Source organism: Camelus dromedarius, chromosome 15, assembly GCF_036321535.1.
Source record: "Camelus dromedarius isolate mCamDro1 chromosome 15, mCamDro1.pat, whole genome shotgun sequence".
In the NCBI taxonomy this organism is placed as follows: Eukaryota; Metazoa; Chordata; class Mammalia; order Artiodactyla; family Camelidae; genus Camelus; species Camelus dromedarius.
The window spans coordinates 29,132,375-29,159,281 of NC_087450.1; the positions used below are offsets into that span (position 1 = coordinate 29,132,375).

The 26,907-nt window shown below is 39.3% G+C and overlaps 2 protein-coding genes across 2 annotated transcripts in view; both read right to left on the reverse strand.

The window, feature by feature from the left end:
- Nucleotides 1-12,815: 12,815 nt before the first annotated feature.
- STON1 (stonin 1) lies at nt 12,816-26,693 on the reverse strand. Its single transcript, XM_031466976.2, has 3 exons — nt 24,785-26,693; nt 18,550-18,752; nt 12,816-15,840 (listed from the first exon to the last, which is right to left on the reverse strand). Exons 1-3 carry the CDS (start codon nt 26,691-26,693, stop codon nt 15,766-15,768), a joined length of 2,187 nt encoding a protein of 728 aa, XP_031322836.1. The 3' UTR covers nt 12,816-15,765.
- The window catches only part of PPP1R21 (protein phosphatase 1 regulatory subunit 21), a 99,351-nt gene continuing 99,061 nt past the window's right edge, over nt 26,618-26,907 (reverse strand). The window contains exon 22 of the mRNA XM_064494508.1: nt 26,618-26,740. Coding sequence (XP_064350578.1) covers nt 26,726-26,740 — 15 coding nt within the window. The 3' untranslated portion in view covers nt 26,618-26,725. The remainder of the gene's footprint in view (nt 26,741-26,907) is intronic.

Below are 26,907 nucleotides of genomic sequence, written 5' to 3' on the forward strand. Positions count from 1 at the left end.
GCAGAAGTTATGATGTGTCACTTCCAAGATTAGGTTATAAATAACTGTGGCTTTCTTCCTTGGGGTTCCTTTGGATCACTCACTCAGGAGAAAACAGCTGTCATGTTGTGAAGACAAACACAGGTAGCCTATGGAGAGGCCCATGTGGCAAGCAACCAAGACTCCAGTCCATACCCAGAAAGGATCAGAAGCCTGTAGATAATCACATGAGTAAGGTTTGAAATTGATCCTCTCCCCCTCTGAGCTGTCAGATGATGGCAGCCCTGACTGATAGCTTGTGTGTATCCATTTGAGAGAAATTGAACCACAATCTAAGCATCTCCCAGATTCCCAATCCTCAGAAACCACGTGAGATAATAAATATTTGTCCTTTTAGGCAGTAAAGTTTGGGGGTAATTTGTTACACAAAATGAGATAACTAATACAGGATGCATTCTCTGATTGGACTGTGACTAGTGAACCTTGTTCTTTCGTCATTGTGATCTCAGCATTTAAAGTTTCTTGAATACCCTCATCAGACACAAAAGCATTTGAAAAGTATGTAAGAGAGTCTTTATAGACTGATATTTGATAAGGTTGACCCCAGGTTATCATCAGACAAGCAGATTGTTGTAGTCATGTAATGATCACATTTCTTTTGTCAATTTTTCAAACTCAGAGGGGAAGTGTGTGGCATACACTAAAAACTTTTGATGCTAAAATTGAAATTTCAAGATTCCAAAGCCTCAGTGAAGCAATTTTAAAGGGACTATTTTTTTTTTTTTTTTATGTTAGTAAATAGAGAATAAAAAAGGAATGCTGAGCTTTGGTCCTTCTTTGAATATGCAGTTCTTTGAAATTACACCTGTGGCAAAGCATAAAGCTCTTCCCCAATTGCCCATCATAGTTCAGAGCACCAGATTTTCATTTTCTCCTGCTTTGTTTAGAGGCCATAATATATATTCAATGTATCATTTGTAATCAACACCAGTTTTGCAATGTTTAAGCAAATCTTAATAATCAGATTAATTTCTCTGCATTCTGTATGTTCATATTACTTTTGCCTGGAGGTTTCAGCGACACTATTACAAAAGTAAAGAAACAATTTCTCTTTGCTTATTGTGAAAAAAGGCCATATCTATGAAGTCCTCTCTTTGAATAAGAATGTTTTTTAAAATGTACTTTAGAGACAGCCCATTCATTATCTTTTACATATTAAATTTTACAGTCAAATGCAGGGCATTTCAGTAACTCTAGACTCTAAATAATATATTTATCAGTAATGAAAAATACAAGTTGGTCTATGAGCATATGGCTCAAGGCAGCAAATATTCATAATTAGTTTCTGAACATTTTTCAACCAATGCACTAAGCCCAGCAGTATTGTGTTTTTCTGCCTCAGTTTCATCCTTCACATCTTTCAGGAAATGAAGATCCAGATGATCTCTGGCTCACCCTGTAACTTTGAAATGGTTGCAACATTAGTAGTTCTGATTTATTTATACTCTGCACTTCTGTAACATTTTCCATTTTCTAATACAACACTAAAATCAACTTACATTATTTGAACATCAGATACAGTTCCACCAAGATGAACCCCTCCACCTCCCCCCACCCCAACAGGATTTCAGTTAAAATGACCATGTGACACAACCCTATAGCCAACTGGTGACCTTAGCACACAGTGAAACACTGTTACCGATCACATTACTACCTATTTTTAAATGTTTTAATATTAAAGAGATGTATACATTATGTACATATGAAAATTAACAAATATAATTAACTCAGAAAGTATGAAGGATGACTTCAAACACAATTTTCCCTATGGGTACTTTTCAACATTCTCATCAGAGTCTTGATAAGAATTCAGTAATTTCCTAGCTAACCGATGATTCCATTTTCATGTCTTTAATCATAGTGTGTATAATCAAACATGAACATGAAATATTAGCAAGAATAATGTCTGTTGTCTCCAGCCAATTTTCCAATCTAAATTTCTGCCTAGAGAAGATGGAGGTAAAGACCAACAAATTGAGCTTAAGGTTATATGACCTGGAAAGAACCGACCAGCTTTGTTTCCACAATAACTTTACTTTTCTTTTTTCCTAATGGATCTCTTTTCCTAATTGGTCTCATTTTATAAGAGGTAAATGGCAGCATCTGGAATATTCTATATTATCTTAGGTGCTTCAACTATCAGGAGAGGCAAGGACAAGGATAATCTTTTCCTTCTGCTAAGTACAGCTTAAAAACTCTGGATATTATGTATAAAACAAATATAAGGAAACTCTGAAAGGTGGAGAGAAGTGCACAGACCAGTTAGGGACCTCACAACCCAAAGAATGACTTAGCAGTAAATTCCTTTATTTATTTATTTATTTATTTATTTATTTATTTATTTATTTATTTATTTATTTATTTTGCCTCATGTATCCTGAACTAGGTGGAGCTGGCAACTGGGAAACATCAACAGTCACAGACAAAAAAGAACAAAAGCCTTTTTTTCTCTAGCCAAAGGACCAGAAAAGGGGCAGCAAGACAGAAAACTTTAAGACAGTAACTGCTTTAGTCCAAATACCACAGAAAAAACCTGGCCCCACCCTACCCCATGAGCAAAGGCAGAGGAGGGAGTTTAGAATTCTACTCTCATCCAGCTGTAATGAGGTGCCACCATCCCCACGACATACTGGAGACCACCTGGGGTAACATCAGATACTGGACTCGGCCTCACCCAGATGTGTAATGAGTCATCCCCACCACCCACTGGGGTGGTGTCAGAGAAGACCAAGACTTCCACCCCTGCTGGGTGATAGTGAGACCTCCCCCTGCCGTGTCAGTCGAGGCCCTGTGAGATGGAGTTACACAATTCCCTTCTCTGTGTCAGCCAGTGTGATGTCAGTGAAAGCCTGGTGGGGGGAACTGAACTCCCACCCTCCCCAACAGTAATGAGGAGCTCCTCCTCCCGGGGCTGTCAGCAGAGGCTGAGCGGGTAACCTGGCCCTTCACCTTCACTTGCAAAAGCAAGATGGCACTTCCACCTTCCTCCACTGGCCCCAAATCAGAGGACACCTGCTAAAACTGAAGACTTAAACAAGATCCAGAGTTTTATAACAACCAAAATGTCCAGGTTATAATTGAAAATCACTTCTCATACCAGGAACCAGGAAAATCTCTACTTGAATGAGAAAAGACAATCAATTGACACCAACACAGAAGTGACTAAGATGTAGGAATTATCTGACAAGGATCTAAAAGCAGCCTTTATAAAAATGCTTTGATGAGCAATTAAGCAAGTAACTTAATGAGCACCTCAAACAAAGGGAAAAATAGAAAGGCTCAGCAAAGAAATAGAGCTATAAAGAACCAAATGGATATATTTTACTGAAAAATACAATATCCAAAATAAAACATTCAATGGATAGGCTTGTTATGGGTTGAATTATGTCACCCCAAAAAAGATGTATTGAAGTCCTAACTCCAAATCCCTCAGAATGTGACTTTATTTAGAAATAGAGTCATTGCAGATATAATTAGTTAAGATGAGATCATACTGGAATGGGATGGGCCCCAATCAAATATGATGGCTGCCCTTATAAGAAAAGGACAAATATATACAGAAAGAAGACAGCCGTGTGACAAGAGAGGCAGAGACTGGCATGACACATCCACAAGCCTGGGGACACCAAGGATTCCTGGCAAACACCAGCAGCTAGAAGAGACAAGGAAGAAATTCTCCCCTGCAAGTGTCAGAGGTAGAATGACTCTATCAACACCTTGATTTCAGTTTGAGCCAAACGTCAAACCAAGAGTAATAAACTTCTGTGAAGTTACCCAGTTTATGATAGTTTGTTTTGGCAGCCCTACAATGCTAATACAGGGCTCAACAGTAGAGTGGAGATGACAGAGGACAGAATCAGTGTGAACTTGAAGACAGAACAATAGAAATACCCAATGTGAACAACAAAGAGAAAATAGTCAATTCAAATGTAAGTGGATTTCTTATCAGAAACCATGGAGGCCAGAAAGAAGTGGCCTGGAAAAAAAAAAAAAAGTGCTGAAAGAAAAGAACTGCCAACCCAGAATCCCATGGTCAGTGATGATATTCTTCAGGGAAAAAAGGACAATCAAAACATTCTCAGAAGAAAGAAAACTAAGGTTGTTTATCACCAGCAAAACTACTCTAAAAGAATAGCTCAAGGCAGTTCTTGAAATAGAAAGGAAATCATAAAAGGAGGAATATAAGGAAGGAAAGAAAAATAATGAAAAGTAAAATATGGGTAAATATAGTAGACTTTCCTTCTTTTGAGTTTGCTAGTGGGTTTGACCATTGAAACAAAAATTGTACCATTGCCTCATGTGGTTCTCAAATTCTGTTATCAATGGGGGAGGATTAAGGAAAATAAGATTTCTTCATTTCACTGGAACTGGTTAAAATGTTGACTATGGTAGGTTATACATGTATGATGTAATACCTAGAGCAACCACTAAAAAAAGCTACACAAATAAATATACACAAAAATACTATAGATAAGTCAAAATGGAATTTTAAAAAATGTATATGTAACCAACAGGAAGGCAGGAAAAAGAGAAGAGAAATAAAGAACAGAGGGAACAAATAGAAAACCAAAAGGCACAAACCAGTGTTGGCAAGGATATGAAGAAAGTATGAAATAGTGCAGCTACTTTAGAAAACAGTTTGGCAGTTTCTTGAAAAGTTAAATATAAATTTACCATAGGACCCAACAATTCCACTCATACCCAAGAGAAATGACACAAATACTTATACATGAATGTTCATAGCAGAGCTGTTGATAATAGTGAAAAAGTGGAGAAAACCCAAATGTCCATCAAGGGATGAATGTATGAATAAAATGTGGCATAGCCATGCAATGGAATACTATTTGACAATAAAAAGGAATGAAGTATTGATACATGCATGAACCTGAATGGACAATGTTGATGAACCTCAAAAACATTATACTAAGTGAAAGAAGTCAGAGACAAAAATGCCTGTATTGTAAAATCTTATTTATATGAAATATCCAGAAAAGGCAAATATACGGAGACAGAAATTAGCTTAGCGGTTTTCTGGGGCTGGGATGAGAACAGGGAGTGATTGAAGATGAGCTTGAGGGATCTTTTGGGGGAGATGGAAATGTTCTAAATTGACTGTGGTGATGGTGGTATAATTCTGTGAATATACCAAAACCATTGAATTTAACACTTAAAACAGGTGAATTTTGTGATATGTAAATTAATCCTTAATGAGTATTAAAAAGTATCAGGGGAGGCTCTCTTCTTTAGGTTGGATCTAATTTTTTTTTATTGTGGTAAAATACACATAACATAAAATTTGTCATCTTAACATTTTGAAGTGTCCAGTTCACTGGCATTAAGTACATTTACATTGTTGTGCAACCATCACCACCATCCATCTCCAGAATTCTTTTCATCTTGCTAAAGTGAAACTCTGTATGCAGAAAACAACAACTCCCCATTTTAATTTTAGGTTTCATTTGATTCTTATGTGGACAGGTCAAGGAAATTAAGCATCTGGTATTGTTTCAAGTGCAGGAAGAAAAGGCTCCTGCAGCTACAGAATGGTTCCAAAATACTTTTAACAAAAGACAGATACTCTCATTTCATAACCAGAAATAACACCTACGTTATTGGCTACTGAGTATTAAATGAGATTACCTGCTCCCGAGGACACAGTAGGAGCAAAAGGGCTAAAGGTGCTTCCTCTTTACTCTCAGCAGCTTTCACTAACAAATGTAAATCAAATTTTAAAAATAAACATTTTAAGCTTTCCAATCCCTTGAAGACATATGGGTGTGTTTATTAAGAAAAAGTATATTTGTAATTATAAGTGTGATATATTTTCAATTTCTTGAGAACTAAGGCTGTGTATTATTCATCCTTGTATAATCCCTGAGTTCATAGCATAGTACCTTCAATATGGAAAGCATTCACTAAATGCTATTGATTTGAATTTATTGTTAAACTACTGTAAAGTGGAATTTCTAGCTTATTTGTGGGGGAAAAATTTGTGACTAAAATGTAACTCTCTTCAGGGGAAGTAATGCATTGATCTAAATTCATCCTATCATTCATTCATTCAATATTTTTAAGCCAACATACAAATCATAAGTTCTGACTAAGGGATCAGCACTATAGCATTGACATTGATATTAACATCAACTACCACCACCCCTGTATTTGAGCCTCTTCCCTCAAAATAGGAAATCATTGTAGGCAGAGCCAGAGGGAGAAAATACACAAGCATTTACAATATAATGGAATTAGAACGAAAAATTATTTATGAGGAGCAACTAACCTGAATGCCAGGAGGCAGGGAGGGCTTCCTGGAGCAGGACTCTTAAATTTAGATCTGTGGAATGAGTCAAGGACAAAGAAAGGTAGCAAGGAAGTGTGTTCCAGGGAGAGGGCACTGTACAAGCTAAGCTTGGTGTGAGAGGGAACGTGGTGGGTTTGAGGAAATGAGGGGAGTTCGATTTGGTCGGAGGATAAAGAACAGGGAGAGCCGTGGCAAAGCTGAGGCTGGTGGGGAGGGAAGGACCAGACTACGTCTTCTCCACTGACTGCAGCATGGAAGTAGATTGGAGGGTGACCACACTGGAAGCAGAGAAGCAGTTAGGGGTCTGTGGGGCAAGGAAGAATGAGCAGCTCTGTTTGAAAAGGCCACAGCAGAAGTGATGTCCTTGGGGAAGAACGAGGTCTAAGTTACTGACGTATGGCCTTGCCTGGCACTCAGTGGTATAAGGCAAAGAGGAAGAGGGGGGAAGACCCCAAGAGACTTTAGGGGGAAGGGGACAGAGCATCCACTGAAGGGGGAAAAGGCAGGAAAAAGACAACAAACATCATCTAGTTCAGAATTTTATCCAAGGCCACTTCTGGTCCCAGCGTGAGTTTAATATAGAATGTGTCCTTTTCCACAATGAGTACTTAGCAAAGCCTTTGAAAAGTGTTTCCAAATGTCTCAAAATAATCCACTGGAGAGGCAGGCTCTTGGCATTTAACAATGCCACTGTTCAAAAATGCTCTTTCCTTGTCCTTTTCATGGCACTTGAGGACCTTTGGGTGGAATTCTCTCTGAGCCATGTGAAAATATCAAAATAAAACTCAACAGAAAAAGACAAGGGGTGCCATCTCCCAGCCCCACGCAGCCACTCATGGATCTGCAGCCTCTCTCTCAGAGACAAGAAGCAGGAAGAAACTAAATTCTACAGTGTTCACAATTGGGTTTCCCAAATCAGAACATATGTCTTCTGTTGGAGGAGATTCATAATCTCAGTGCAAAATCGTAACAATGTCCCCATTTGGGTCAGTATAGTTGATGTTCAAGCGTTAATACCAGTAAGGAGTACATAAACTGAAGGACATAACCAAAGTACTTGAGAAAATAAAGTCGGTCATAAAGGACGCTTAAAGGGAGTTCATAGACACCCACCCTCTGTGGAAGGGTGGAAGGTCTCTGAATCCAATTCCATTTCTGTAAAAGAAACTAAGAAATAATACCTTGGATATATAGGCCTGCCTGCCTCTGTACCCATAAACCCTGCCTTGCCTCCTGTTGCAGTGGGTGAACTGTTCACACCCTTATCTAAATCAGCCCTCTGCTGGTGCCTCGGATCCCAGCCCCTTGCCTCTACTCAGAGATACGGTCCTAGCAGTTTTCTCCCTCTCTGTCTTCTGCATCATCACTTCTTCTTTCACTACTAGGTCACTGCCAGCATGCAGAGGTATCGACCCTCTGAGATATACTAAGGATGGGAGAGAGGGCAGTCAGTCCTGCGTGCAGGCAGTTCTTCTATAAAGAACTTAAATACGTTAAGGAAATTGACTAAAAGTCTGCTCTCTATTATCACCATGTGCTGGTTGTTCTAAGCAATGTCTGAGATAAAATGCCTCCCTCTTCAACTTTTTTATTGGCATAGCATTCTAAAGAATTGCTACAATTACTGTTGAGTTTTAATAATGTACACGTTAGCTTCAAATTGGCACATTTTAATTCCTTAACATATAATAAGCATTGTATTCTACATAGAAGTTAATTTGGAAAACTCCCAGTGATACCGTTGGACCCAGGACATATCTGGACTCAATACGCACGTTTGTTTTGGGAATTCATGATGGGCCAGAATCGTTCAGACTTGTTTCAGGCAGAATTCTTGTCTCCATCCTATTTGGAACTATGTGTTCCTGAGTTGGAAGCATAGATTCAGAATAAATAATGAGGGTAAAGAAGAAGAAATAGAACTTGAGTTCTTTCAATTCTGTCCCGCTATTTGGAATTGCTATGTGTGACTTTAAATTTAAAAGAGTGAAATAGAGTCCAAATGGCAAGATGTAATAGTTTTGTTTGGTAAGTTTTGTTTGGTTACTTTACACATTAAATACTTATTGCATTTAAATAATAGTATCTTTAAAATTGATGTTTATTCTTCTATTTTAATCACCAGTTGTTTCAAAACTAAAGAAGAAACGAAGAAAATTAAACATTACATTAGGAGTTGCTTAAATTGTACTTTTTGAAAATATTTTAATTTTATTGAAATTCACTGATTAGTCACTGGACAACTGTTTACATAGACTATTATTATAACAGACTGTAACAAAAAAAATCAAAGTACAAACTGTTAGGTAAATATAAAAACTATTAAGTAAATAGTGGTGTATTTTTCATCCTGCAGGAACTTGGAGGAATTTGTGGGTGTTCACAAGATTGTGAAGCCAGCAACAAGTTCATAATTATTCTGAATTTCATAATAAAATCCAAAATAGATCTTCATACCAAATGAAATGACATTGACCAGCGGAGTTCAACCAAAAAAAATATTTACAAGATATGATTGAAGCAATTTTGAAGTATACATACAATACCGTCAACCCCATGCATAAAGTTCATGAAAACTCTGAAGAAACAGGCACAGCCAAAGACAGACACAACATGAGATTCAGGTAACATGGTGCTGAAAGACGACAAGGAATCATTTTCTTTAAGTGCCGACGATGAGAAAGAGAAGGAAGTTTTTAAAGAGTCAACATCAGTGAGGTCAAAAAATAATAATAATGAAAAAGAGACACTAGTAAAGACCAACACCAAAACTTAGGTCTTAACGGTGGAAGAGGTGGAAAAAAGATCTCATTCTCACCAGCTACTGTCCTAATATTCCTACTCACAGCAAAGCTCCCCCCAAAAGCCATCTATTCACTGTCTCCACACCCACTTGTGTGGTCTGTCAGGTTCATCGATGTTTCCCATGTGACTAAATCCAGCAGTCCATCTTGTAGCAGCTCAGTCCAAAAATCTGGGAGTCATTTCTGGTTCCCTCCTTTCCCTCACTCCGGGAATCCAACCTAATCCATCAGCTCTGCATTTCAGACACATTCTAAGTCCGAAAATCCAATCTACTCCATCAGCTCTGCATTTCAAACACGTTCTAAGTCCAACTATTTTTCATCTCCATCACAACTCCTAGTCGCCATCATCTCTCACCTGGGTTATTGCAATAGCTTCCCAACTACTCTCTCTCTCTACTTCTGTCATTGCCCGCTTCTATGTCCACGGAATCATCTTCACGTGTAATTCAGTTCATGTCACTCCTCCACACAAAATCTTCTAGTGGTTCACATCTCACTCAGAATAAAATCAGAGTCCTTCCCACAGCTCACAGAGCCCTACTGCTCTGCTTTCCTTACCTACCCACAATCTCTCTGATACCTCCCCTAATCATCCTTTGTTCACTCTGCTTGGGCCAGCTGGTAGCCACCTGACTCCTTGGTGTTCCTCTGATAGGCTAAGCACACCTTGACTGCAGTGCCTTTGCACTAGCTATTCCCTCTTCAGGACACACTTCCCGCTGGAAGATCCTGGTGAATTGCTTCCTCGCTTCTTTCAGGTAGAATGTCATCCCCTCAGACAGGACCTCCCTGATGAACACAGCTAAAGGAGTATTCTCTTCCACTCTGTTGCCTTTTTTTTTTTTTTCCTGCATAGCAGTCATCACAACTTGATATTTGTTAATTGTCTGACTTCTCCCGCTATCACGTATCTCTATGGGAACAGGAATTTACTATTTTTGTGCTTGTTCATCCCCAGTGCCTAGAAAAATGCAGGCACCTAGTAGACACTCAATAAACATTAGAATTGGCATGACAATTAGTTGAAGCAATGGTGAAATAGCATTTTGAGGTGATTCAAAGTGACTGCTTAAGGCCCCAATATCTTATATACACTTCTGTACTTCAGAGTGTGGAAGACACCTTTGGGAACATCTCACGTGTTTAGCTACATTCATAGATTTACTCATGCTCTAAGATTTTTGGAAACACATTGTTTTAACAGGTTTTGTAAGAGAACAACATCATCCACCCAGAAAGATTTCTGAAAGATAGAACCCATCTTGGAAAGACAGTGCTCATTACTAATTTCAGAGGACTAAACCGGGTGAAGGCTTGTCCCTGAGTCAAGGTGGCAAGGAGTATTCTCCTGAAAGCACATATTTGCTTGCTCTTACCTAAGAACTTGAAAGTACAGTCCTGGGCTGGAGCTTTTTAGAGACCACATTGACCTTGATACATACATCTGAAAGTTCAGAAGCCAAACAAGATGGATTCATTATAATATTTTATACATCTTTTAAAGCAAGCAGATTTAGAGTTCATTAGTTCTCATTAGAAAAAGTTTGTTTGAAATCTGTTGAGAAGAAAAGCGCTATTGTTCTGTCTCTTCAGTACTTAGCAATGTTTAGAGCTAAGTATGGTATTTAAATCTTCAGGATGTGTAAAATTGTATTCAACAGCATTTTTAGACAAGGCATTAAGAATACTTTAAAATGTTTGTCTATTGCATTAATTTTAATTATGCTCCACTGGAGTCACAATGCTTTGAAATGCTTTACAAAATGCCCCCAAGATCTTTTATTAATCATAATACAAGCACCACCAAATTTCAAATGCTGTTTCTCATTCTGGGTAGCAGCAGCTTGCCTGCGAGCGCCCTCTTCTGTTTCAAGAGTATACCGCAAATTGTATTACATGGAATCCAGAGCAATTCCTGATAGAACAAAAATGGGCTTTTCAGGAAAATGTCAACACACACAATCATGTTATTTAAATATGCTATCCTCCCACCTGAGTTTGTACAGCTTTTCTGGAGTGGACAGATGAGGTGAAGATGAGGCAAAGGTTGCAATCCCCGAAGTGTAGCAGTGATTTGCATTTCTTGCCCAGGAAGTCTCCTAGAAATGAACTTTGAAACATGGGGAAACTCGTCTAATTCGTTTTCCGTACAGACGGAACATGATTTTAAGGCATAATATCACCTGGAGCTTTTATCTAAGGTACTTTTTGTAACTCAACTACTTGTGTTCTGATTAGCAATTCTGTCTTGCTTTAAAGTTGACAAATTCATATTATAGATGCCAGTTCTAAGCAGGAACTTATTAACATAATTATAACAAGAAAAATCTTTTGTTTCATATAAACTGGAGAAATATGCAGGTGATTAGGTTAAGCCCCATGAAACTGCTATCAGGAATGGTTAACTATTGTCAGTTTCATACAGTTCAATCAAATACATCCAGCCTGTCCTTTAGGACCCTGGGCAAGAGCACAAAGGTCCTGGGAGTGGACGAGCTGCTGATAATAGGGAGGGGCTGGGAGAGACCCAGCAAAACGTAGTGGAATCAGCATGTGTCTACATAAAGGGGGCAGGGAATCTAGGTGGAATTGAGACAAAACAGAAAAGAAATGATGGATGGAATTTGAGGAATTCTATTACAAATATGATCAGTTTATGTCACTTAATCTTTTTGTTATTCCTGCAAAGTCAAGCCCTGTTCATCTTGGTAGTGGCTAAAACAGCTCTTAACGATCTGGCCTCTATGAAGTTTTATTTCCTGATTTTGAAATTTAACTTTAATAGCTAGATAAAAATTGAATTTCAACACACAGCAGCTTCCTTATATAAAGGAGTTAGGTTGGTTTTTATTAGAGCTAATTTATCTTCATATCTTTAATGCCCTCCCCCCCCAACATATATATCCCTTATCTGAAATAGATTCTGTACAATTGCATAAAAATTGTTTTCTAAACTTAAAAAAATTGCTTTAAATGCACATAATTTCTCTAATACTAGTTGTCAAAGTTCAAAAATTCCTTAAAATTCTCCTGTGAACAAAGTTCTTCCTGTTAGTGGGAAGACCGCATAGTAAGGTGTCCTAACTAGTTCATTAATCCAGGTTATCAACATCTTCCATTGTCTTAGAGCTATTTTACAACTTTGTAAGTTTTAGAAAACTGATAATAACACATATGATCCTTGTCCATACAAATGCAAATTAATTGTGTGGGGGTAGGGAAAACTGAATATTGACATTGCCCCGTGGATAGATCCATTTTGCATTTATTTGTAAATTCATTTCAGAGTTCCTTATTTCCTATGTATTCGCTGCTTTCTGAATTCTCCTTGGAACCACTGTAACATCTTACCAGTTCTCTCATTAGTTAGTGAGTTAAGTAAAACCTTGGGCACATACTCATATTGTTTCTTTATGAGAGTAATGACGATTTACTCTTTTTAAAAATCATTCTTTAATGTCACAAATTGTAGTTTGATGGTATTATTTTTCCAGGATATGCCAAGACCAGTGAACATGGTGTTCACTGACTCCTTAATAGCGAAGCAGTATACATTTGCCTGACAGAGAGTCAATTGTTTAAGGTTATTGAAATTGATTTCACATCTTAAAAAAAAAAATAGCCCCAGACCTTGCAAAAGAAGATATAAGTCCACTGCACAGCAAGAATCATTTGAAATACATCTTTAATTTTAAAAAATCGATATGCAATCTACAAAATACTTTGTTACATGATTATTAAGGTTCAATCTGTTTTATATTTGTATTGATATGACATAAAATCATATTTTGAGTAAGATATAATAATACTTAGTCATTATTAAGGAAGGCCTTCTGACTGAATTTATAAGAAAAAGGGCTATATCATAACATTGATCCAGAACTGAGGGAACTAAAACCCTAGAACTGTCTAATATGTAAATCAGGTCAAAAATGCCAGCCTTTATTTACGTGCTGGGAAAGGTTTTTTTTTTCATACTTTTTTAATGAATAAACTACTTCCATTCCCATAAAAAAAGGAAATGTCCTTAAATTCAGATCTGTACAATTGATCAGGTAACCATCAAGCCATGAATTCATTTACACAATTAATATGGTCCTTTGACTGGTAAGGCAACCAGACCAGACCAATTAGAGTAGAACAGCTCATCCCAAACTGATCAACTCCTTGGAAGTCGGCCATGGTGTCCATCAAACAACTGACCCCCAAAGGTCAAATTCACAAAACGCTGATCTACATTACCTAAACTAAAATGCTAGAAAGGAGTAGTTCCTACCTCACTTACCTCCTTCCTCTCTTCTCCGCCTTAAAAGCAGAAGGTTTTGCTGTTATTGTTTTGATGATCATCATTTACTTCCTGGCAAAGGAGATTCTACTTTTTAATTTGTAAGTCTAAGTGGACCCTACCTAATTTTTCACTTAGAGCACTGTGGTCACATTTGACCTTCTGCCATTTCTGAGGTCAGAAGAATTGTATTAAAAAGCCTCTCCACCTACACAGAATGTTAATTTAATGCTCAGTAATGAATATTTAAGGATCCTAATAGATGTGCAAATTAACAATTACTCTGCAGCACCCCGCTGTTCTTGCTATCAACCTTTGCACTGCGCAGAAACTCAACTTGGGCTTCAGTCAGCCTTTCATTAAATCTCCAGCACTGAATCTTGAGATGCCCTTGTAGGCTGGAGGGCTGATGAATCAATGACCCCAGCAGTGAGGGACCCGCACATTCTGGCAACCCCCTGAAGCCTGAGGGGCGATTCGTTGAACCCTATGCTGGAATTACTTTGCACTGTAAATATTAAGTTCATCCGAATCAGACTGAGTTCTTTATGGGCAGGATGCTGTAACACAGATTTGAAAGGAATGGTGGTAATTAACCCAACAAACGTCCCAGGAGGAAGGAGCGGTATCAGGTTCAGCTGCCTCCGGATTTGTTCAGAGCAGATTAAAGTCACTCCAGAATGTGGCACACCAGATGAGGAGACAGGATGGCAGAACTTTTTTTTAAAAATGATACACAGATTTGCCCTTCTATACGTCAGCAGTGAGTCTTAAGGATATGATATTATGAGCAATACATTATGTGAAGTTAAAAAGAGCAATACCAATTCAACAGTCAACTTTTGCATTCTTTGCCTCCACAGTAAAATAATGAAAAGCAATAAAATCTGCTGATTGATACAGACCATTATGAATGTTTGTTTTAACCTGCATTTTGAACAGATTAAAGTGAAAGTAATGTAATATTAAGTAAAATGGATGAGGCAGCCTCTGTGGGGCCAACAAATAATGTTGTTTGGAAGAACACTATTCTATCAGTTTTGACTCAAAACAAATCTAGTAAATAGAGAAAAATATCTCCTAATCATATCTAAGGATCAACATAAATTGAAGGTGTATTAATACCACATGTTTTTTCCACATGTTTTTCCAACTAAAAAACTACCTAGAATATAGATTTCATAAATTTAAAAGTCTGATCTTTCACTGTAAATACTGAAAGGAAATTATAAACAGAATTACAACTGCTAATGCCACAGGTTTTCATTAAAAAACATTTACCTGACTTTGAAGAAAAGAAATGTCATTTCTTAGAAATCTAGGTAAAATAATCTAGTGTCTTTCACTTTGCTCATCTTTCAAAGAAAATTACTCTAAATTAAGCTGAATTAGCATAAATAGCATGATAGCAGAACTAGCATAAAATAATCATAATATGATTTAGACTTCCACTCAAGAGTGGCTTCTGTTAATTACAAATAATGATTTATCAAAATACATTCTTAGAGTCTGTACTTTGGGGAAACAATATTCATGAACTTTAAAAATTCATTCTTAACATACATAAATATTTTAACTAGTGTCCAATTAAATTCCATTTCAGGATTCCATTTCGAAAGGACTCTCTCCAAGCAAAAGGCAGTATGTCTTAGTGGCTTGTACTAAAATGTGTATATGAACAGAAACAGCTTCTTTGTAGCACACACCAGAATACAAATACACTTTGAAAATAATAACAGACTGGGGTAAAGACAGGTACCAAATACTCACCACTGTGGTAATACGACAGGAAGATAAATCATTCAGAATCAGAGATAGTTCCACATCTCCATGTAAGCCTGTGGGTTTCAACATCATTCTACAACTGGCCACATTTCAGAGCAGAGCAAGAGGGAGAATGAAGTATTTTGGTTCCTGTCTCCTTTGATTGCCTCCTCCTCCAGTTCATGTGCTGACTTAACAAGGAGAGATAGGGACGGGAGGATAATAAACATGGCACCCAGGTAACCCAGAGTACAAAACAATGAGCCACTGGGCAATCAAATATCAAAAATGCTTTAGCCAAGTGGCTGTCAGGTCACACCCTGAATAACAGTGCCTTTGAATTTCACTAGGAAACAATAACATCATGAAAATTATAGACACATTTTCAACGAAACCCCTGGAGCAAAAACACGTATCAAAAGCATAAAGTACAGATGGTCTGGTGTCAGGTCTAAACTTTTCTCAACATGGCCATTGGGCCGGTTATTTCCCATACGGTAGCAGAACTGTATGGTTTCTGTGAATTACATATTTGCAAAGTGGATCGTCATCACAGACTCTTGCTACTCCTACTGAGTTACGCAGTCACCAGCTTTATCTGGGTCTTCTCCATCGATTTTTATCCACTTCTTTTCTATTTCAACCTGTTATACAAAAGCAAAACATGGGCAGTGTCAGTAAGTGCAATGCAGCACTAACACCTGTTCAGTCCTGGTTTATAAGTGAGGCAAGGATGGCAGCCCCCTCATCTTTTCGGCACAAACATAACCCCTCCACCCTCTCATGCTCATTCCCAAGTAAGGCACACTGCTCTCCTTTTGGACAACAGAGTCCCCCAAATCCTTCCCTCTGTAGTCAAATCTTGAAGAAGACTGAAATTTTCCTTTAAGTCAAACACAAGTTTTATCAAATGTATACAGAACACATATATTGATAAGACATTTACAAATCTGGCTAGACATGCGATCAATTATAACCCTCAAGCATCATCTATCCAGACTTTGGCCCACCTGAGATTTACAGCATACCCCCAAATCATCTCTCGAATTAATAAAACAAACTAGTTTACAATAGTAAACCAGCTGGGCTGAACCATCTGCCTGTCTCTCATCTTTTTCATCTCACCTCAAGCGTTTCCTCCTCACAGAGGCCCTCCTGGACCACTCTAGATAAGGAAGACTTTCATCACTCTCTATCCTGTGACCCTATTCTAGTCTCTTTTTAGAATTTCTCACTACTTAAATTTATGTTCTTTATTTATTTAATAATTATTTTTTGTTCCCCCATTAGAAGGTAGGCTTTTTATAACGGAAAAGAACCTGAAAATATATACGTATGTATGTACGCTTTGCGGTACACGTGAAACTAACAATGTAAATCAATTACACATCAATAAAAAATAAAATTTTAAAAAAGAAGGTAGGCTTTATAAGGACAGGGACCTGTCTGTTATTCACCTTTGTGTCCCCAGCACCCAGAGCAGCACCTTGCACTTTGAAATTGCTCAATAAATATTTATTAAGTGGAAGATAACATTTTGAAACTGACTGTTACCAAGTGCAGGTCAATTTAGTAAATGCCATCAAAGCTGAGGGGACTTTGTTATATAATTTTGAGCTGTCCTCTAAACTGTATGAAACTGGCACATCCCATGAACAAGAAAATTGGTATAAGGGAAGTCTCCATGTGCACGTGACATACATTTCAGTCACACATAATACTCATATACCTAGTGTTACAGGTCAGGTTCCCCAGAAGCAGACGCTGAGATGGAGACTGGTATGCAGGAAGGTTACTGGGGAGTGCTGTTGGGGCCAACACCTGACGGGGAGGGGAGGGAAGGGAGCAGAACAGGAAGAGAGAGAAGTTGGGCTGCAGGACAGCCACAATAAGGGCTGCAACTGATCCCCAGGGAGGGCTGAAGCCAGGGTGGCCCTGCAGGGTTATTCCAAGGTTTTTAAATTTTTGTTTTGTTTTGTTTTGTTGGCTTACAAAGTTGTCTTTATTGGTTTCTTACTGTCTCACAGAGCATCAGGGTTGATCCCTCCACAAGAATATGGTATTTGAGAAGATAAATACTTAATTTGCCCCTTTCTCATCAGGAGAGGAAGGTTTAATAAAAATAGTAATGCAGTAGCAATAATAATGACTGTGATCAATAATAAAATGCTCCTATGATCCCCTGATACACAGATGGTTGAAGCTTTGAGAAAAAGGAACCCCTTTTTCTGGTGAGGGCCAGAATGTGCATGGAGACCCGTAGGGTGCCCATCTCCTACCACGCAGCATTTTTAAATACACCCCCATCCCAAGAGGCAAAGTATCTTAAACTCCTGATCCACCAGTCACTGGACACAGGCTGCCCCAGGAAGGGGCGTGATAGGAACATGATAGCTTTCTTCATCCAGGACAATTCCCAGATGCTGAAGGAATAAGTCACTCAGTTCCAAAGGAGATGCACAGAACACCACCCACTCGCCATTAATTTTCCCAGTAGAAAAAAAATCAGTGGATCCAAACATATAGGCTTCTAAACAGTCCAAAACAGAGAAAAATCCAGACTTATATTCCTATATTATGGAACCACCAGTTCGTGTTAATGATGTCTTATGTAATCACACCATTTAAAGATACTATGGGAAATATGTGGCAGAGGTCATCTCTGTATCTACTAACTTTGCAGATGAGAAGGAAAAGCAAGTGCAAGTGTATGGCACTCTTTAATTCATCTGGTGCAAGAATGTGGAAGAGCTGATGGTGAACATAGAGTAATTCAGCATTTCCCAAAGGGTGCTCCCCAGAATACTACTGCAGAAGATATTGATAGGTGTTTTACATGCACGTGCCCATGGAAACAAGATTCCATAATCAATGAGTTGGGAGAAACTAAGCCAAGTTTAACAAGTTTCTTTATTGCAGGATTTCTCAGAGCCTTCATTACCATTAATTTAGTATATGAAATTCCCCAACTTATTTTTTTTTCTTGGATCATTATATGGGACACATGTTCCACAGAACACATGTTGGGAAATGCCATTCTAACAAAATTGTTATTATAAACATGCTTCTGAAATGTGAGTTTATTTTTAATGCCCTGTTTTTCATTGAGAGCTGAGTTAAGAACATGGCACTGTGCGCTCAGTCTCCTGATCTTCTCGAGAACTGAGAGGAAGAACTAGGCTCACTGGCAATCATCCAGTTTCCACAGTTTCTAGGGCTCTTTCCTAGGTCAGGTACACGCATACACACATATACATACATGGTCACTTAACAGGGCAAAGCAAGTACTTAAAGACAAATCAGGTCATAGTTTTGGAAGCCCCCAACTTGAACCCAAGGACTTTGGGATGTACCTGGACATTGTAGCAAGCTCGCTGATGAATGTGTTTCTGTGGCTGGACATCACTTTCCACCCCCATAGACCGGACCTCTGTCTGGGAGGCACAGGTGTCGAGGACCCCAAACTGAACAGTAGCAAATGGATACCAATCAGAGGGAATTTCTTGGTCTGATCCAAGTTCTAGTTTGTATGACAAACAGTGGGGATGATCAGGACCTTAGAGAAAGAAAACTGAATGTCAATCAAAGTATTTCAATGGCCATTGAACAATCCTCTTGAACTAAGGAGGCCTGCATCCCTCTCGTTCATAAGCAATTCCATTATAATTACAGCAGTGTGAATTCCACTTACATGGCATACCTCAAAATTCACAATTTTGCACGAACTAGGGGGAAACCTGCCTGCATTTTTAAAGTACTAGCTTTAAAAAAAAAAAAGAAAGTTTAATATTGCACTTAATTATCCAATAAAACAATGACCAACAATGCAGTGACAAGAAAAATTCAGAATTGTATACTAAGCTTTTTTTAATTAAAAGATGAGTAATATTTACATTAAGCATCATTATTTGGCTACAACGTGCATGGAATCTGTAAGAAAAACTTTCTCTTAAGTAGATAAGATCTTACAATAATTCTTAATTTATTCATTTTCTTACCACTCTATTTATTGATAGATAATGCAAAGGTAAATTTCAGACTAAATTAGGTCACATTATCAAAAATTCTGAGTTTTTAAAAGTTAAACTTAATAATTTTTTTTTTACATTTCAGAAAATATTCTAGGCCAAAAATACTTTTTTAGTAGAACAGATTATCTTTCAGTGCATTCATTCCCGCTCACCCTCCTTAAAGCTCTAACTGGAACAGATGTACAGTGTGGAGATGGGCAAAAAGGCTTTCGATGTTTCAATCTAATATTTATTTTCCCTTAATTCAACTTGCCATGTATTGAGCATCTACTCTATGCCAGGTCAGGCTCTGTGCCAGACCTAGGGATATCATATATACACAAAAATTTTAAGAGGGGTCATGTAACGTGTGTGTGTGTGTGTGTGTGTGTGTGTGTGTGTGTGTGTTTATGTGTGTGTTACAATGGAGCAAAAATACTTTCAGTGTAACCTCTGCAGGAACTCTATAAATGTTCCATAATTCTGATGCATTGTCCACAGCATCTATATATTCCATTCAGCTATCTTTTCTTAAATAAATGTATGAGATGATAATAATTTCAAAAGCCAGATTAAATTACTGTACCACTGACATAACTCAAGAAAGAATATTTCCATCAGAATATAGCTTTAGGCACAAAAACAAGAGTTTAAAGGATTTCACTTAATTCTTAAAAGATAAATTGCCTCTCATTCCTTACAACCTGTTTCTTGCAGAGAGACTAATAGAATTCTAAGGCTGTAAAAGGCCTTGAGAAGCCATCAGTCAATTAACCAACAGATGCTCATTAGCCATCTCCACCACCGACTTGTAGGGCCAGACACCAATGGCCTTGGAGGTGCTCTCAGCTACCCAGATCACCGCAGCCAAGTGATAACTTTATTCACACAGACACAGACCCAGCGGAGATAACACAATCCGTTACCCTTACTAGCCTCTGTCTGCAGGATACAGCAAGTTTATTTAAACTTAATTCAGGCACTCCTCAGTCCTTTATGGCACAGCGGTTAAAGCACATGAACACTGGACTCAGATTGCCCAGGGTCAGGTGCCAGCTCTGCTACTTAAAACGTGTGTGATCCTAAGCAAGTTATTTGATGTCTCTGAGCCTCAGTTTCCCCATCTAAAAATGGAGGTGATGATGATGATGATAATAATAGCATGAACTTTATAAGACTGTTGTGAGGATTAAACAAGCCAGCTGGCCCACGCGGAACACGCGAGACTTAGCATTCTGTAGTGGTACAGACAGAAGTGCAAGGTGCTCTTCCGTGATGAGTCCAGTGTTATTATTATTTAGTTGTCTTAGTTTTGGCTAATGAAGGGACTGTGACGTCTATACTCGCAGAGCTCAAAATAACATTGGAGAGGATCTAATTTGATATTCACATTTTAAAGAAAACCTCTTTTGGAACTTTTGTAGTGAAAATTACCCAAGGTGAAGACAAAATGTCAAAAACAAAACCTTTGTACCCACTTTTCTAAAAACCCGGTAAAAGATAAAGAACATTTTTCCTTTCAAGTTTTCTGGCATATTTTTCCTGGTTTTTAAAACTCTAACCCTACTGTACAACGTTTAATCACTCACACTCCCTTTGTACTCTGATATCATGAAGAGAAGTATCATGTCTGTCCTTAGTACAGGGTCTGTCTGGCACATTTGGGGCTCAAAAGACATTTGTGGAATTTCCGAGTAAATGAATAAAAGATAGAGGAAAATCATGTTTGTTTATTTCAGTACAGATCACCAGGGGGCACTCTTGGACTTTGGTAATTATTCTATCATCACTTCCTTAGGACCAGGAAAGCAAATCACAAAATCTATTCTATTTATGGCTAGTAGATATCTGGTCCCTCCTGAACCCAAATATTTCACAACTGAAACTGAACTGTTGAGAGCTGGAGGGAGTGAATGGCAGGAGAATGACACAAGTGGAGCCAGCAAAGAGAAAAGGTAAAGGCAAGTGATATTTAAAAATTGGTAAAATTGTGAAAATGGAGATAGATACATTTGTTAACTGACCCTCCACCATTCTCACTTCCCTTTCTAATTCTATGCTACTGCATGCAGCCTCTACAGCTGGTAACCAGTGTTCTCATTTGTCCTCATTCTCTTCTCCCTCCCCCTCCTCCTCTTTCCCATCCCCAGCAAACCCTGTGCTCAAGAAAGGTCCTCTGTTGTCCTTCACACCTTAGTCTGAATGAATTATTTGAGCTACCTGCCAGAGGCCAAACTCTGTTATAAAATGCAAGACTTGCTCACCGATAAAGGAATATTAAGCATTGACGTGCTGGTAGAAGAGATAAGGAGCCAGCATCCCTCCCCACCTCCCCGACAATCACATATATGTGACTGTATCAAAAGGAAAGGTCAATCCTGATCTCATAAATCCCCAGAAGAAGCTTTTAAAATTTTTTTAAATTAGTGCATATACTTCATATATGCACTAATTTAAAATATACATTTTTTAGTTTCCCTTTTTAATGTTTTTTTCTTACAGTGCAGGTTTTTCAGAAAGTAGCTTCAAAGGGTAACATTTTAAAGACACTCTTTTAAAATCCTCTGCTCTCTAAACACCCAGGTGATTTTAAAATCATATAGAAACACAGAGATGCATTCTAAGTCCCTGCTCCTCTAGTGAGGTCCGGGGACCCGTCGCATTGGCATCACTGGAACGTGCGTGGGAAACACAGTATGGGGGAGCCCCACCTGCTGAATCAGAGTCTACACTTTAACAAGGTGATTCATATGTACACAAAAGTCTGAGAAGCACTGCCTTGGGACAAAGGTTTCCTCTCTGCCCTATCTTCCTCTTTCTATGCTTCTCCTCAAGAAGCAAACTGCCAAGCAGCCTCTCTTGGCACTACCCTCCCACACTCCTACCATAGAGACGCATCAGTGACAGGGCAACGTGATCCCAGAAGCATCCAGCCCCAGCCCAGCTTAGAGCGGCCTCCTGCCCCCCAGACTCCACCACACACAGCTTCATTGCCTTTCTTTTCCCTGGGCTTCTTCTTGGTGCACAGACCTGATCTGAACAAAGCAGCTTTGATCCCAAAGGATTTGTTCAGTGAACTCTCACCGTGTAATTGGCTGGAATGCTTGTAAAACATCATTCTGTGTGAGCCTGGTGCTCTGACAGTCTTCCGAAAGAATTCCCAAAGGCCAAGACCAAGTCCAGCCGGCCTCTCTGGGAATGCCCGTTCTTGTAACTGCTCTCAGGGAGCTCAGTGCTGCTCTAGAAGACACAGGGAAACACAGAGCAGGGAGCAGTGATGCCTAGGAGGCCACGACATGTTTCCCAGGAGAGGTACCAGGTGGTGGTTCTCAACCCTGGCCACATGGGAGAGCCTTTCAGAAGCACCAACACCTGGCCTCACCCCAGAGTCTGACCCGGCAAGGATGGGGCCTAAATATGGGTATTTTAAATATGAAAGCTCTCATGCTTCTAAAGACTAACATGCAGCCAGGGCTGAGAAACAGATTTAAAAGGAGTGATGAAAGAATCCCAGGCTATCTCAGCTAAAAGCACCATCGCCCACCTATTCATCAAAGCCAGAGATCCTAACTCCTCCCACCTGCTCTCTTTCCCCTAGGCCCGCGGACCACCTGTCATGGTCCCAGGGTCACCTCTTCTGAATTCGCTCCCCGACCCCTCACTCTGTCTCGGTGCTCCCACGGCCTCCCGCCTTGCTCAGCCTCTCCCCTCTCCCACCAGCCCCTCTCCGTCTATCTGCCATCTATCCCCGAATCTCTCCTCCGAACCGTACACCTGACTTTCTAAAACAAGGTATGATTCTGTCACAGTCGTTCCTGAAAACACTCCAGAGGTCCTGCTGACAACCTCCCCCCCACAGCATGGTGCACAGCACTCTTCCCACCCTGCTTTCTTCTCCAGCTACCCTCTCAGTCCCCAGACTCAGGGAAGACTCCTCATTGGCGCGCCTGTGTTTCTGCTGTTTCTATCCTTGATGGATTCCCACCGATGTTCCCATGCCAAGCTCAACCATCGTGTCTCCAGCAGAGCCTTCCCTAGCAGCCCCTGCAGTTTACCACTCCCTTCTCTGGGATCCCTACTAGAGGTGTCTGTATCTGCCTGGACTAGAATACAGCACATTTCCACAGCGCATCTGGATAGCAGCTTCCAGCTCTGCCTCATCCGCTAGACTTCGGTTTCTGGAGAGGAGGGATCATGTTTGTATCTGTATCTCCCAAGCACCCAGCACAGAGATAAGACTGCCTTTCATTTCTACCCAAGTTAACTTCTAAGGCAGTCTTATTTTGAAGAGCAGGGAACAAAACTAAGGAGGAAGTGGTCCCAGCTGAGAATTACAAAAAAGTTGAGTTATATTCATGGATGGCAGATCTTAAACGGTTAATTAGGGAAGCTAAGCTCTGTAAAACAATAATTTTAATATTTGAGGTTGATGGTTGATGTCAAGAAGTCCAACAAAGAAAAGGAAACCTTCCTACACTACTGGTGGGAATGTAGTTTGGTGTAGCCACTGTGGAGAACGGTATAGAGATTCCTTAAAAAATTGAAAAAAGATTTAGCCTATGATCCAGCAATCTCACTCCTAGGTATATATCCAGAGGAAACTCTAATTCAAAAAGATATATGCACCCCAGTGTTCATAACAGCACTATTTGCAATAGCCAAGACATGGAAACAACCTAATGTCCATCAACATATGACTGGATAAAGAAGCTGTGTATATATATGCAATGAAATTTTACTCTATAAAAATGAATAAAATAATGCCATTTGCAGCAAAATGGATGGACCTGGAGATCATCATACTAAGTGAAGCAAGCCAGAAAGAGAAAGAAAAATACCATATGATATTACTTGTATGTGAAATATTAAAAAAGAAAAAAAAGGGACACAAACAAACGAATGTATTTACAAAACAGAGACAGACTCACAAGCATAGAAAACAAACTTACGGTTACCGGGGTGGCAAGGGAGGGTGGGGAGGGATAAACTGGGAGTTTGGGACTTGAAGGTACTAACTGCTATATATAAAATAGATAAACAACAAGGTTCTATTGTATAGCACAGGGAACTATATTCAATACCTTATAATAGCCTATAATGAAAAAGAATATGAAAAGGAAAATATCTATATAGATATATAGATAGATATAAGATACATAGATCTATATAGATATAAATGAATCACTGTGTCATACATTAGAAATTAACATAGCATTGTAAATAGACTATACTTCAATTAAAAAAAAAAAGTCCAACTAGATGGTGCCACCATCCATAACAAAATCCTAGCCTCAGACAGTATTTCTTAAGATATTATATATATCTTATTTCTTAAGACATATATTATATCTTAAGATATTATAAAGAAATTAGGTTAAATCTATCTGGTACAGCTAGGCATAAGGGGACAAATGAACCAGCTGTTTGACTAAATGTGCCATCTCCCACCCAGCCATGCAAGCATGGCCTCAGCTGACTGAAGTTACCATCTGTCTCAACCTGGTTTCAACCCAAGGAGGAGGGTGAAAACATTCAAGCAATTTCACAGGAAAATCAGCTTGGAGTATGGAATATTTACTTGAATTTTTATCAGGAAGCCGGTCTATCTTCCATACTACGGCCCGGTAGGCACTCTCATATTTTGCTGATCCCACAGTGACCTGTATGATGGGTTCAGATTCAGGTTCGTGTAAATTCCCCAGACATGCCCGGCGGTTCATTTTGGCTTTCAGGGACTTCTGCCTCTGGAGGTTCATGGTCCAGAGAGCCTTGATCCACTGTGACGGGACAGGAAAGTGTATCATTATGTTGTCACAGGACCTCAAGGAGCTGGCATGGGATGGGGTCATGTTGACAAATGCCTGAAGCTCCACGTACGCCCCCTGGACAACCACAACTGACTTCAGGGAAAAGGGAAGATCTTCCCCGTTGTACAAAGTCTTGAAACGCATCAGCTCAAACCGGCAGGCATCCAGAGGTACAAACTTAATGATTCTTGATTGCTCAAATTCTTGTGCTTTCACACACTTATGAAAATGATAGTCAAGAATATCAATCCCCTTCTTTTCTGGGTCTTTTTCAAAATAGCGTTCATTTCGCTTCTGCAGCTCCAGGTCATTCAAGGTTAAAAAGCATTCTGCATTCCCATTCACAAAGCAGAGGCAACAGATCTGAGTGATCACAGCACTTTCCACCAATTTTCCTTCTTCTTTAGTGATTTTACCCCAAAAGTTGTCCACAATTTCCAGGCAAATTTCTTGCTCCTCATAGTTCTTCTTTGGTTTTGAAACAGCTGGCAGTTTCATCAGTTCCTCCTCCACAGTAGTCAGAAAATCGAGGAAGTCATGGTACTCGGTGGACCCCAACTTCAGCATCTGTTCTACGTCTGGTTCATGAACTACTTCTGTCTTAGAATGGTATTTCCTTCTTTCTATGTAAGACACATGTTCAATCTTCACAGTATGGATCTTTCCTGCCACACTGAAGTTCTCAACTTTGGGTTCAGAAAGCCTGCAGTATGGATCAAGCTGTAACTCCTTAAATGGTTTTTCTAATCCTTTCTCATAATACATTTGCAAAATTCCTCCAGGTAACACTTTTAGAAAAATTGGCCCCCACTGACGGGAAGACATCATGTTCTTCTTCTCAGGAATTCTCAACATGAAAGACCATCCAGGCTTTGGCTGACTCCTGAAGAGCATATGGGGGACAAAGGAAGAGGTGTCTTCAGGGTACAGACACTGCAGAGACAAATTTCCAAGTAAGTCTTGGTTCTCAGTTGATTGGAGATGTTCAAGTTTCTCACAGATGTAGCTGAGTGAACATTGATTTAAGCTTTTTTGATCAATAGGCATCTCTTTGTCTCTTGATGGAAACATCTTTCTGCTTCCTGGAGGGTCAAAGGTGAGCTGGGAAGCACTGCCTTCATCTTTCCAAAATGGACTTGAAAAGGCACAGTCCTCCCGAAAATACTGAAACTTGGGAGTATCACTTTGGAACCCTAGGCTTTCAGCCTGGTGAGGGCTCATTTCATCTGGAAGACCCACTTTGGGAGCTGGCTGTATACATGAGTGGTCACTGGCCAAGGAAGCATGGGATAAACAGGCTGGTTTTGTGGGCAATAAGGAAGAACCTGCTCCTGGTATAAGCGGACTGTTTGAAGATGACTCCGGAATTGGGTAAAGCACATGAGTCCCTGCTTTGGGAATGCCAGGAATACCTGGGAAGTCTTTGGTAGGTGTAGAAAGAGGAGAGTTACTTGGAGGTCCTGGACTGAAGTAGAAGTCTATGATGGGAGAGGAAAGAGGGGTACTGTTGGTGGAGGAAGATCCACTAGGAAACTCCTTAGGACCAGAAAGGTTCAGCTTAAGTCCATTCGGCCTACAGATGCCTTGATTCTCCAGAGGGAAATTCTTTGACTTTTGAGAAGACTGAAAAGTGGGGTCATCATCAAATGTGACCCAGTTGCCGGGGTTTGTGGAGCACATCTTTGGGATCAGATTGTGGTCTTGTCAATGAATCAGATACGTTGTCTCTATTAAAGGAGAGAGAGAAAATAAGAATATAAAATGAGGGGGGAAAATTCAAGTTACTGGAGGTCTTTTAATTGTTCTGAGAAATACTTGGATTTAAAAACGTCCAGATTTATAGATTAATTTGGTTCAAAGAAATGCTTAAAAACTGTAACACCTTTGATGGCTA

What these genes read in the sequence shown, in the direction of transcription:
- STON1 (XM_031466976.2), bottom strand. Translation starts at nt 26,693, where the DNA reads ATGTGCTCCACAAACCCCGGCAACTGGGTCACATTTGATGATGACCCC. An exon ending in GCTTCCTGATAAAAATTCAA is followed by an intron (nt 18,753 to 24,784) that starts GTAAATATTCCA and finishes TCTTTCTCTAAG; the next exon opens with GTCCTGATCATCCCCACTGT. An exon ending in GAGCTTGCTACAATGTCCAG is followed by an intron (nt 15,841 to 18,549) that starts GTACATCCCAAA and finishes TTTGTATAACAG; the next exon opens with GTTGAAATAGAAAAGAAGTG.